Source organism: Phalangium opilio, unplaced genomic scaffold (assembly GCF_054372755.1).
Source record: "Phalangium opilio isolate 3A_F unplaced genomic scaffold, DU_Popi_V2 ptg000217l_1, whole genome shotgun sequence".
Lineage (NCBI taxonomy): Eukaryota > Metazoa > Arthropoda > Arachnida > Opiliones > Phalangiidae > Phalangium > Phalangium opilio.
The window spans coordinates 12,294,958-12,308,733 of record NW_028324218.1 but is presented as its reverse complement, the minus strand read 5'-3'; the positions used below and the strand labels follow the sequence as shown (position 1 = coordinate 12,308,733).

General features: G+C 39.8%; 2 protein-coding genes across 2 annotated transcripts; both read right to left on the bottom strand.

Annotated features, from left to right (window-relative positions):
- Nucleotides 1-5,555: 5,555 nt before the first annotated feature.
- LOC149616346 (uncharacterized) lies at nt 5,556-8,129 on the bottom strand. The gene has a single exon (XM_089856189.1). The coding sequence runs from the start codon at nt 8,127-8,129 to the stop codon at nt 5,556-5,558; it is 2,574 nt and encodes an 857-aa protein (XP_089712315.1).
- A 40-nt stretch (nt 8,130-8,169) lies between these two features.
- On the bottom strand, nt 8,170-10,310 carry LOC149616345 (uncharacterized). Its single transcript, XM_089856187.1, has 3 exons — nt 10,274-10,310; nt 9,524-10,205; nt 8,170-9,448 (listed from the first exon to the last, which is right to left on the bottom strand). The coding sequence occupies exons 1-3, from the start codon at nt 10,308-10,310 to the stop codon at nt 8,170-8,172; spliced, it is 1,998 nt and encodes a 665-aa protein (XP_089712313.1).
- Between the last annotated feature and the right edge of the window lie 3,466 nt (nt 10,311-13,776).

Sequence of the window (13,776 nt, the reverse complement as noted above, 5' to 3'; positions counted from 1 at the left end):
GTTAATCTTATTGTTACTATTCAAATGCTTGTATAAAAAGACTAGCTTGACCGCTATTTCATTTCCTAGCCTTTCCAGCAAGACAAACTGGAGTTCTGGGAAAAACTTTAACAGAAATATACCAAAACCATGATTGTTTTTAATTATAGGTCTTTTCTAATCAAGTTTCTTCTCGAGTTTCTTGAACTACTTCTTGGAATCTTAGAAAAATTTTATTAAATAAAATATATTCTTGATTTTAATCAAATGATTTTTTTTAAAAAATCGCTTGATTTAAATCATGATTTAAATCAAACAACCCTGTGTTTGGTAGTTTGGTTTTTCGGCTTCTGCGCTGAAAACGCTAACTGTTCTTCTGATTTCTTTCAAGGCATTTCAATAAAAACAATAACGAAGTCTTGGAAACAATATAAAAATTTAACTTAAAGAAACCAGAAAATTCCTCAAAGATTTAAACAAAAGAGCGCTAAAGAAAAACAACCGTTAATCATAGTTGAGCAGCCGATTTTTCAATAGTATTCCCCACAAATCCCAGGAGCTGCTACCATCGCGAACTACTTTCCGCTAGTCACGTGACATTAACGATGAGCTAATCTATCTAAATCTACGGTACACCGCGGCGCCTAAGCGTTGCTTTCTCGCGCACAGTTGACGTAGGGGGTGACAGAGATAAGGCGAGGAGGTCAATCCCCCACGCGCAAAGGATGTGCGTCCTAAAACTAAACGTACCGATAATTTTATTACTACCCCTATTTTCCCATTTTTCGGCGGATTTTGTAAAGCGCGTTTCTATCTCCCTCTCTCTCTCTCTCTCTCTCTCTCTCTCTCTCTCTCTCCTCTTTGGTTATCTATACGCCTTTGTCCTTATTATTTCCTCGGCCTCTGTTTTAAATCCATAACAGTTTTTGAATTACTTATCGTTTTTTTTTGTGGGCGACGGGTTACAATTTAATATATTATGCTAATTTTTTTGAGCCAATACTCACAAGTCATCGACGAGTTGAGCCAGAGGAGTTCCTGCAAATTGCTTCGATTGTACAAATACTGCGTAGCTTTGGTCAATTGCGGGTGACATGAAGTAAGTCCCTTTCAAATCGTATAGGTTTTCCTGTTTGTAAATTTTCTGAGTCATCAAAGAGAAGACGGTGATTGCGCCGGATATTAAGACTAGATTTCTTTCTCGAATTTCTTGAAACACACTTCCAATAATCAAGTCCAGTACCGTAACTTTTTGTCCGTTATTTCCGCTAAGAATATCTTGCAATTTTTTGTAGTACCCATCCGAAGAACTCTGGAAATAATTTAACGAGGAATGAAATGTTAGAAGATATACTTTAGAGACCTGTGTGGTAGTACTAATTTTTAGGCTGAGAGTTCAAGTCCACCATTGCTTGGACTCAGCTCAGCTCACGTTACTTTATAGAAATTCACAACGAGCTCACCTCAAGCTCAAAACTGAAACAATGTTTCCTTAGAGCTCAATGTGAGCTCAAGCTCAGTTAGTTTTAGTAAATGACCTCACCTCGGGCTCGGGTTCATTCACATGCCCGTCAGTAAACCGACTCAATATATGGTACTAGCTGTTTTGCCCGCGGCGTCGCTCGCGTGTAATAAGAACTTCCATCAAAATGATATAAAGAATGGGTAGATTTTACTGATGACCAATATTTTTGTAGCACCTTCGGAGCGAAGGCACTCGGCGTTGCCCGTCAGCCCGTCGGGACATTTTTTATTACTTTCCATGCGGACATTATTCCATAAAAAAGGGTTTTTTAGTTTGTGGCCGCCATTTAAAAAGAAGGCAACAAATCTAACCCAAAAAACCTTGAATAGGTTAAAGAAAAGCAGTGTACAAAATAATTGTGAAATTGGTTGAAACGCGCGGGCTTCGTTGCATAGAGAAGTTTTTTTACATTTCTGGTCGCCATTTCTTAAGATGGCGGCGGATTGGAAAAATCTTTCTTAGTACGGGCCTACTTCTTATGAGTAACGTTCCTGCAAAGTTTCAGCCTTCTAGGGCAAGCAGTTTGTGCTGGGCGTGGATTATCAGTCAGTCTGTCAGTCAGTCAATCAGTCAGTCAGGATTAATATAGATATAGATTCCATGCGGCAAATAAATTTAGTTGGTTTAGTGACGGACATCTCTTTTTCTAACTTCTGCTCGACTATAGATAGTTTTGAGTCGGTTTGGTGACGCTAATACAATATTCCTTTACTGTCACTCGACAAGAAAACTTTGAGTTGGCTTGAAGGCCGCATGTTTTTCAATCTGAGTGCGCCTTGACCTTTTAAAGGCTCGAACATGAAGTATTGTGTAACGACAGTCCGATAACCCTATCGGGCCGATTGATCAGATTTTTTGTGAGCACGACAAATTTTTGCTTCTGGAGAACCGTTGTCATTACATACGGCAGCATTTCAATTGGTGATTATTTATGTAGCATTGCACAAAACTTCGCCCTTTTAATCTATATTTAAAAATGTTTGTTTGGTGTCGGGATTTCTCCCGTTGAGATTTATAACCTGACGGAATTTTGGTGTCGGGATCTTTGCTGTCGACATTCTTTGATTCGGGATTATGTCTATGAATCTATACTTGTGGAGGACTCGCGGGTACCCGCAAATTACTACACTCTAAGAAATGGAAGTGTTAAAAACGTGTTATAAGGGTGTAATTTAGGAAAACACTTTTTTTACACCGTAAAAACAGCCAAAAAGAGTTTTATTTTTTGTGGCGTATTTAAAGTGTAAATTCGGTGTAAAATAGTACTTTTAAAACACCCTTTTGAAATTAAAAAAGGAAAATTATAGTACTGCGGGTTTCTTAAAAAAGGTCTTTCATTTTCATTTATGTTTTAATATTAAAGTCAATCCGAACAGTAAAAAAATATTGAAAAACGTAATTGTTAAACATTTTTTTAAAGATGATATTCATGAAAGAATATATTTTTATCCTTTAAATAAAATTGAAAAGAAAATTGGTAATCAGGCGGTATTGTTCCTTTATATAACACAACTAAATGTGTTAGGCGACACTCTGAAACGTGTTAGATGACACTATTAAAAGCGTTAGGCGACACTCTCGCAGTGGCGTCGCTGCTCATAGTCAATAACTCGGTTCCATACTCTTTATCAATAAAAGTTTGTATATCTTTAATATACGAATAATAAGATTAAGCCACTAGGTTAGGTACATACTGGCCTCACAGTAGGGCGACTATGGACGCCAGCTTGAGAGGCCATCATGTGGGCCACATGCTTTTGTGACATGTCTTATGTTTATTTTGAGAAGAATTAGAGTACTAAACGGATTTATTTTATTTAAATATTGTAGACTAGATTAGGTCCAACGCGTTTCTGGTGCTCGAAAAACTCTTCGTAAAAAGAGATTATTAAATTTAACGAGTATTATCTACTGCTGGGATATTATGGCCTCCAAAACCAATTTAATACCCGATGAATTTGTACAAATTTAAAACTTTCTGCCTTTTCAGAAGTTATTTAGTCAGTGAAAATGACCAACTTATCATGCAGTTTCACGCTGGATCAAGTGGCCAAGTTTTTACGCAGTTTCACATTGCATGCGAGAACTACCCTTGCTTACAGGGGTATAGCTCTGCATGTTAGAACTGTCCTCTTAAGTTCTCCCTAGGTGGAACCTTGCAATGAATATAGCGCTATTTGCTAATAAATCAAACACTCTTAAAGGTGTCATGCGACACTCCGAAAGGTGTCATACGACTCTAGGAAAGGTGTCGTGTGACACTCTGTAAGATGTTATGCGACACACTGAAAGGTGTTATGCGTCACTCAGAAACGTGTTATGCTACACTCTTAAAAGCGTTATTTAAACTCGGAATTGCACTACACTCATATAAGAGTAAAAAATTTACTTTTAGTTCGATATAAGAGTTAAAAAGGTGTTAAACCACACCTCTGTTGCACCATTTTATTCTTATCTTTGACACCAATTGCTCAAATAAGTGTTATTAAACCCTTTCAGGGGTGTAAATGAACACCTGTAACGGTGTCAAATTTGGACCCATATAAACTACTTTTAAAGGTGTTAAAGCACACCCCATTTTCTTAGAGTGTACCATTTAACTGTTTTACATCGAAATGGAATTCTCTGTTATATTCCATTATGGCATTTGTTAAAAAAAGGAGATTTGTCAATGTCATTAAATTATATATACCTTTTTCTCAATGAAAAGCTCCTCGACTCCACCCTCCAAAACACCTATCGATATCTGCCCTTCTTGTTCCAGCAATTCTTGTACTGTTTGGATCGTAGCATAGTTAGTTTCCGAGAATTGAGACTTCAGATAGCTAGTGATCTCTACGTTGACGACCATGACGAGGAAAAGCCAACACAGTAAAACCAACCTAGAAACGCCACTCAAAGGCGTACGACTGTAAGCTGCAAGGAAAGCAACACGAGTCTCAGAAAGGTAACGGTAGCATCAATGTTGGCATGAATCTATATAACTATGAATATGCAGCTGCGTTACACTGTCTAACCTTTCGTTAAGGTTTGGGCGGGACTTAGCGAAAGGAGACATCAGTCACGTGCCGGAAATAGAAAACATATGTTAGGCAAAAGCAGACAACCTTTTTGGGGGATTGGAAACATTGGTTATTTGACTTTGTGGCTTAAGGTGGTGAGTTCTTTCACGAATTTATGATTATTTTAATGTAATGTAAAAGTATTTTGCTACAAATTGTTTTAATTCTGTAACTCGCCGCGACATCACGAAACCAAATGTTAAAGGAAAGCGCGGCTCCGTTGATGCCCCTTATAGATGGCTTTTCTGCTACACAGTGGCTAAGCTTGCTGAAGGCTAGTTAAGCCAAAGGCAGGAACCAATGGGAACTAGTGCATTAGGTTCGATTGGTTCCTGCCTTTGGCAAGGTAAAATTTGTGTGCAGAAGATTAGCCAGAATGCTAGGGGTGTTTGTATGGACAGATCGGAGATTAAAAGAGAGTAACTTCATTAACTTGTTCATCATTTATTTGATTTCGTTAGGTTAAAAACATGTTGCTTAGTCAAAGGTTTATACAAGAGTGACAAATCAGCCAGTTGAGTTTGTTTATATATACAATTTTAGTCTACAATTTTGCTCATAAAAATTAATTTAAGTCTAAATCAGGATACAGTTAAGCGTTAAAAATTTACATGCTAGATTACTATTTTTACCTATGCTTCTAAAACATTACTACTATTGAACATTCCGGCCCCCTTGAAATGACAGATTTTAATTTTAAACTAAGTATTATTAAGGGTCCAAGGGCAATAAACATAGTTTTACGACAGGCCGTTTGAGTTCTGTATCTGCAGTTTTGACTGTCACTACACGCACCAAATCGTCATCCCCTTTGTGTACTTCAGTCACACGGCCCATTTTCCATTTTGTTGGTGGGAGTTCTTCCTTCAGCAGCACTAGATCTCCAGGTTGCAAATTACGGGTCGGTTTAAGCCATTTCGATCGCTGCTGCAATCTGGATAAGTATTCGGACTGCCAACGCCCCCAGAAATGTTGCACAAGCTGCTGGCCTAACTGCCACCTGGAGAGTCGGTTGATCTTTGTTGATGTAAGGTCTGGTTCCGGTATCGTGTTAGTGCGGTTCCGATTAGAAAGTGACCCGGTGTAAGTGCAGTAAGATCCGTGGGCTCGGATGACATAGGTGTAAGTGGTCTCGAATTGAGGCAGGCTTCAATTTGACATAAAAGCGTCTGCATCTCTTCGAAGGTCAGTCGGGTTTCGCCAATGACTCGTTTCATGTGATACTTCACTGATTTCACCCCTGCTTCCCAGAGACCGCCGAAATGAGGTGCCGCTGGAGGGTTGAAGTGCCAGGTAATGCCTTCGTCAATCATCCACCTGGTTACCGTTTGATTCTTCGTTGTGTTCGAGATGGTCGTTAGGAAATCCTTCAGTTCTCTACTTGCTCCAATGAAGTTTGACCCACAGTCACTATAGATATCAGTACATTTGCCTCGACGAGAGACAAATCGTTTTAATGCAGCGAGGAAGGCATCTGTTGACATGTCGCTAACCAGTTCGAGGTGCAGGGCTCGTGTCGTGAAACAGGCGAATACAGCAATGTAACCCTTAAATGCTTTACATCCTCGGCCCTTCATAACCTTAAGATGGAACGGTCCGGCATAGTCGACTCCGCATTTGAGAAAGGCTCTTCCTGGATTTACTCTAGCCGCTGGTAAATCACCCATTAGTTGAGAGACAGTTTTAGCTTGTTGTCGGATACATTTCATACAGCGCTTGACATGAAAACGGACTGCGTCACGAGCACCCACGATCCAATATTTTGATTGTAGCGAGGCTAGCAGTAGTTGAGCGCCTCCACGAAAGGTCTTGATGTGCTCGTGGTTAATGATGAGGTCTGTGAGTTTGCTTCTTCGAGGCAGAATAACTGGATGCTTCTGATCTATGGAGACCTTTGCGTGCCGCAGCCGTCCACCAACTCTCAAGATGCCTGTCTGGTCTACAAAGGGTGCGAGTGATAAAATTTTGCTATTAGATGGAAGGGTTTGCTGATTCTCTAGCCGCTGTTTCTCGTCCCCAAAGTTTTCAAGTTGGACAACTCTTATCCAGTGGTTTAACGCCATATCGCGTTCATTTTTCGTCAATGGTCCCGTTTCCCTTGAAGTCTTCGTAATTCTCGAATTCCCGATAAATCGTTGTAGATATGCTGTGACGTGCAGTAACGTATTGAGTGAAGAGTACTTCATGAGTAAACTCTGGTCCAGTTTGCAGTGGTTTACGATGGTAGTGGTGGTTCTTTCTTCGATGCGACATTCAGCTGGCTCGATCAAAGACTCGGTCATATTATAGGATTCATTTCGTAGCCATTCTGGTCCTTGCCACCATAACGGATGATGTAATAGTTGAGAAGCGTTAATACCGCGGGATGCACAGTCAGCGGGATTGCATTGACCAGATACATGGTGCCAATGGATTACTGGTTGAGCGTCTTGGACTTCCGAAACTCTGTTCGCCACGAAAGTCTTCCAACGTTGAGGAGGAGATGACAACCATGATAGAACAATTTGGCTATCACTCCAAGCGTAAACTACCGGTATGGCAACTTCCAGAGATGTTTGAACTAGCTCAATGAGTCTTGTAAGTAAGACAGTAGCACATAGTTCCAGCCTCGGTAACGTAGTTTTCTTAAGTGGAGCGACCTTATTTTTAGCGACCACGAGTTGAATGTTGATTGGTCCAGCGTTGTTGATAGTTTTCAGATACACGGCTGCCGCGTATGCCTTTTCTGATGCGTCGCAAAATCCGTGGATACTTGAAAGCTTCACGTGTGGTTGGCTGATAAATCGTTTGATCTGTAGTTTTTCGATTTCTCGCAAGTCTTCACGGAAAGAGTGCCAACTGTTAACCATATCCATTGGTAAGACTTCATCCCAATTAGCCTTGATTTGCCACATCTCTTGAAGAAGGATTTTAGCTCGAATTATGACTGGCGATACCAATCCCAACGGATCAAACACCCTTGCTGTGTCCGATAAGATGGAACGTTTTGTGACCTTGGTTCTCATTCTTGGAGACTTGACGGAAAATGACAGGAAGCCACTAGCAGGAGTCCATTGTAGCCCCAATGTTTGAATAGATTCAGCGTTGTCGATGTTCAAGGGAACAGTAAGCTCGCGACACTCTGATGGTAGCGCTTCCAGTACGGCTGAATCGTTTGACGCCCACTTCCTTAATGGCAATCCAGCTTCATTTGTGGCTTGATGTAATTCCCTTTGTAATTCCAGTGCTGCATTTGTATCATTGGCACCGGATAAGAGATCGTCCATGTAGAAATCGCGATCCAATGACTTAGAATCCAGTGGATACCTTGTTTGCTTTAATACCCTTGTAGCTAGATATGGTGCTGAGGCAGTTCCGTATGTCACCGTCAGCAGACGATAATCTTGAATAGAATCTTCCTTTGCTCGTCTCCAAAGAATTCGTTGATAGTTGGTGTCTTCTGGACTAATCAGGACTTGACGATACATTTTCTCTATATCGGCAGTCAAGGCAACAGCGTAAGTTCTGAAGCGTATCAATAGATTTACAAGGTCATCTTGTAGTTTTGGGCCAACAAGTAGCATGTCGTTCAAGGATATTCCGTTCGATGCCTTGGCTGATCCGTCAAAGACCACTCGAACCTTCGTTGTTGACCGAATGATGTGGTAGGTAATAAGAGTTTTTCGTGTAAAGATCTTCTGGGGGTACGAGTTCCATGTGCTTTAATGAAAGGTATTCTTCCATGAATTTCTTGCACTGGTCGTACAGTTCCGGAGTCGATTGTAATCTTCGCTCTAGGTATAGAAATCTTCGGAGTGCTATGGTCCTTGATTCTCCAAGCCTCTGTTCAGTGTCCTTGATAGGCAACTTTACAATGTATCTTCCCGAGGAATCTCGATCATAGGTGGTTTGAAAGATAGCCTCACAGCGTTTTTCAGCTGACGTAAGGATTCGTCCCGCTCCGACCTCTTCCAGTTCCCAGAATTTGGCGAGTTGGCTTTCGAGATGACAATGATTGACTTGGATTGGCGTTGCAGTTATGGTTGTATCCGGACTTCCCATAGGACCAGTTACTGCCCATCCAAAGATGGTGTTGAACGCTCCAGGACACCCCGGTTTTCCCACGACTTTTCCGTCTTGCACTAAATCCAAATAGACATCAGCTCCCAGTAATATGTCTATTGATCCGGGACTGTTAAACGTGGCATCTGCTAACTGTAACCCCTTGATATGAGTCCAGTGTAGAGTGTTGAAGGCGAAGTTGGGAAGCCTTTCTGTCACTTGTTGGAGAATCAGGGCTTGGGTCGTGATATTGACAGCTGAATTGGTACTTGAACGTATGGTTAGTGTTGCGCAACCACGTGATTGACTTGTTCCAGAAGCGCCGATTCCTCCAATGATGCTGTGATGGTGACTTCTTTTAAGTTGTAGTTTTTGAATGAACTGCTCCGAGATGAAGCTTGCTTGTGATCCGGAATCCAATAACGCTCGGCCTGACCAAGTGTGTCCAGCTCGTCCTTGAACTTGGATAATTGCCGTGGGGAGTATCACTTGCGATACACCACGAACATTACCGGATACGTGCGAAACTATTTCTGGATGTACGGTTGCTCTTGGAATGGAACTCCTTTCTTGAGTGTCTTGATGCAAGAGTGTATTGTGCTTCGAATTGCACTTCCTGCAGCTTCCTGATTTACAGTCGTTGAGCAGATGGTCGGTTTTGAGACAGTTGAAACACAGTGAATGCTTCTTGACCATATTCCAACGTTCTTCAACCGCGGCCTTCAATAGATGTGGACATTTGAAGATTGAATGTGACTGGTTGCAAATAGTACACGTGATGTCTCGTACGGCTCCATGATGTGACACCGTGCTTCGTTTTTGAAGTGGCTGGATTCTGCTCCTTGAGTTTGTTGCGGCCTGAGAGGCAGCCAATGCCCTTGCTCTTTGTTCCAGGAATAGCGTCAAATCTTCCTACTTCGGCATGGCTGTCCCTTTTAGCGACAACTCCCATTGGCGTCGGGACTCATTATCAAGTTTCTCGCCAACAGTATATACCAGAAGTGAATCCCAATGTTGCACTGGTTCCTTCAAGACCTTGAGTGATCGGATGCAATCCGCTGTGGTGTCAATGAGACGTCGCAATGCAGTTGAAGATTCTTCCTTAACATAAGGTTGACTGAACAAGCGTTTGATATGGGCGTTAATAATTTCTCGGCTGTTGTTATAGCGGTTGAGTAGGATGTCCCAAGCTTCGATATAATTTCCGTCGGTTACTGGTATTGTTTTGATTAACATCGCTGCTTCGTCTCGTAACGTCGACTTCAAGTATTGAAACTTTTGTGCTCCAGATAGTGAACCATTGATATGAACTGTTGCGGTAAACAAATCGTGGAAGGGAAACCATTCGATATAATTGCCTCCGAAGACTGGTAACTCTAGTTTTGGTAGCTTGATGTCTGCTGCTGGTAGTCGTTGAGCTACCGGACCTTGATTAGTAAGAGTATTGAAGAATATGACCAAGGATTCCATACGGGTGACGAGTTGATTGTACTCGATCTCGTGGGCATCAAAGGCGTCCGGCGTGCATGTTGTTCCAATTTTCTCATGTACTTCTTCTAATTCGATTGCAAGTGCGTCAACCTTTTCCTTGTATACCCCTGTTGCGACTGAGGTTATTGGTGTATTGGCATGATCGGCAACTATTTTTCGAATCTGGTGATTCTACCCTTGACAATTCGTCGTCTGTTGAGGTAACTGTCCATGATTGTAGTTCAATGAATGATTACTGACTCTTTAATTCGCGATACTGAATCTCACGCTATACGAATACTGGTGTCGTTAAAGTAATATGTACGATTACTCTATGCGCGACTTACGCGTATCCGGCTCGACGGACCAAAATTCTAAGGGAGCGGTAGCTCCCTTAGATAAGGCCTGATGACGGCTCTAATGTATAAGGAAGGTTTTTGGATTGGTTGTAACTTTTTTCGTATTAAGTTTATTGTTTTGAAATTTTTCTACTGAACTAAATTCCGGGCCCTTAATATGTGGTAAAAATTTCAAGATGATCCATCCAATAGTTCGTTTTATAAAGCATAAAGTTGCTAAGGGTGGTTTTCATTTCCATAAAATTAATCACAGATTTTGGCGAAAAACTAGAAAATCTCCATAGAAATAACATGGGAAATTTTCCAAACTTACCCATTTTGTAACTACCCTTACAAAAATAACTATACGTTTGATAGATTTGAAAACGGTCTTAAATGAAAGCCCCATTTTTAAAGTAGGCGCCAATTTTTGTTTCATTAAGAAAAACAAAGTTTAAGTATTGTTTTTAATAGATTTAAGTACCTGCTCCGAATTACGTGGTTTACCCTTAAACTGGGAAACTTACGACTTTTTTGCGTGGGTTAAGTAATAAAGAAAGTCATTCTAGGACTTACGTCGTTTTACTGCGGATATAGTGTCTTAAGATAATCAAATTGGTAGGGCAATTAGCTAGCTTAATTGTCATTATAACTTTTGCGCGTCCAACTAATTTAGTTGCGAAGTACAGATTAAACTAAATTAAACAAAATAACCAATTAAAGATAATTAACAATTATAGGTAATTAAAGTAGATTACATATTATAAGTAATTAAACTGGATTACCAATTGTAGGTAAGTAATTTAGATTACCAATTAAAGGTAATTAAATTAGATTAACAATTAAAGGTTAATTAAATTAGATTACCAATTAAAGCTAATCTGCATGGAATCTTTTTGAGCATAAGAGTATGGAATCTTCTGTGCACAGTTCTATGGAATTTTTTGTTCATGGGTCTATGGTATATTTATGTGCACAAGTATGAAGAATCTTTATGTGCACACAAGTCTGAAGAATCTGTTTGTGCACAGGTCTACGACTTCTGTTTGTGCACAGGTCTATGGAATCTGATGTGCTCATTTCTATGACATCTCTTTATGCGCAAGTCAATGTAATCTGTTTGTGCGCAAGTCTATAACATTTGTTTGTGCGCAAGTCTATTACATCTGTTTGTGCACAAGTCTATTACATCTGTTTGTGCACAAGTCTATTACATCTGTTTGTGCACAAGTCTATTACATCTGTTTGTGCAAAAGTCTATTACATCTGTTTGTGCACAAGTCTATTGCATCTGTTTGTGCACAAGTCTATTACATCTGTTTGTGCACAAGTCTATTACATCTGTTTGTGCACAAGTCTATTACATCTGTTTGTGCACAAGTCTATTACATCTGTTTGTGCACAAGTTTATTACATCTGTTTGTGCACAAGTCTATAACACCTGTTTGTGAGCAATTCTATAACACCTGTTTGTGAGCAATTCTATAGCACCTGTTTGTGAGCAATTCTATAACGCCTGCTTGTGAACAAGTCTATAACACTTGTGAAAATGTATACGGAATATTTCTGTGCACAGGTGTACGTGATATTTTTGTGCACAGGTGAACGTGATATTTTTGTGCAAATGGGTAAGGAAAATTTTTGAGCACAGGGATATGGAATGTTTTTGTGCAGGGGTCCCTGGAATGTTTTCTGTGTACAGGTATATGGAATGTTTTTGTGCAGAGGTCCATGGAAATCAGTTTTTTACACAAGCCTATGACATCAGTTTGTGCACAAGTCTAAGGGATGTGTTTTTGCACAAATATTTGACATCTATGTTTGCACAAATATTTGACATCTATTTTCGCACAAATATTTGACATCTATGTTTGCACAAATATTTGACATATATTTTTGCACAAATATTTGACATCTATTTTTGCACAAATATTTGACATATATTTTTGCACAAATATTTGACATATATTTTTGCACAAATATTTGACATATATTTTTGCACAATTATTTGACATCTATTTTTGCACAAATATTTGACATCTATGTTTGCACAAATATTTGACATATTTTTGCACAAATATTTGACATATATTTTTGCACAAATATTTGACATCTATTTTTGCACAAATATTTGACATCTATTTTTGCACAAGTCTATGTTATCTGTGTGTGTACATGTCTACAAAATATATTTGTGCACAAGTCTGAAGAATCTTTATGTGCACTAGTGTACGGAATCTGATGTGCATATGTCGATGACAGCTCTTTTTGAGCAAGTCTATGAAGTAATTTTTTTACACAAGCCTATGACATCTGTTTGAATACAAGTCTATAACATCGGATTGTGCAAAACCTGTGATTTCTGCTTGTGTACAAGTCTGTGGAATCTATTTGTGCACGAGTCTACGTAATATATTTGTGCGCAAATCTATGGAATCTGTTTATGCGCTAGTTTACGGCATCTGTTCGTGCACGGGTCTACGGAAAATGTTTGTGCAAATGGGTGTGGAATATTTTTGAGCATATAGGGGTATGGAATGTTTCTGAACAGTCCAAGGCATGTTTTTGTGCAGAGGTCCATGGAATATTTTTGTACACAGGTCTATGTCACATGTTTATACAAAAGCCAATAAAATATTTTGTGCATATGTCAATGGAATCTTTTTGTGCACAGTTTTATGGAATCTTTTCGTGCAAATGGGTATGGAATAGTTTTGTGCTATGGGTGTGAAATCTTTATGTACACAGGTCTATGGAATCTTTAGCGCGCAGGTCTATGGAATATTTTTGTACACAGGTCTATGTCACATGTTTATACAAAAGCCAATAGAATATTTTGTGCATAGGTCAATGGAATCTTTTTGTGCACAGTTTTATGGAATCTTTTTATGCAAATGGGTATGGAATAGTTTTGTGCTATGGGTATGAAATCTTTATGTGCACAGGTCTATGGAATCTTTAGCGCGCAGGTCTATGTAATCTTTATGTGCACAGGTCTATTGAAACTTGATGTGCACTAGTCTATAGAATGTTTTTGTGCACAGGTCTATGACTTCTGCTTGTGCGTCAAACTATGGAATCTGACTTGAACACATCTATGACATCTATTGTGCACAAAACTGTGACTTCCACTTGGGTACAAGTCTACGGAATCTGTTTGTGCACAGGTCTACGGCATCTGTGCACAGGCCTACGGAATATTTTTTAGCACAAGTCTAGGGAATCTTTTTGTGCACAGGTCTATGACTTCTGTTTGTGAACAAGTCTAAGACTTCTGTTTGCGCACTAGTCTATGGAATCTGATGTGCACATGTCCATGACATCACTTTTTGCGCAAGTCTATGGCATCTGTTTGTGCACA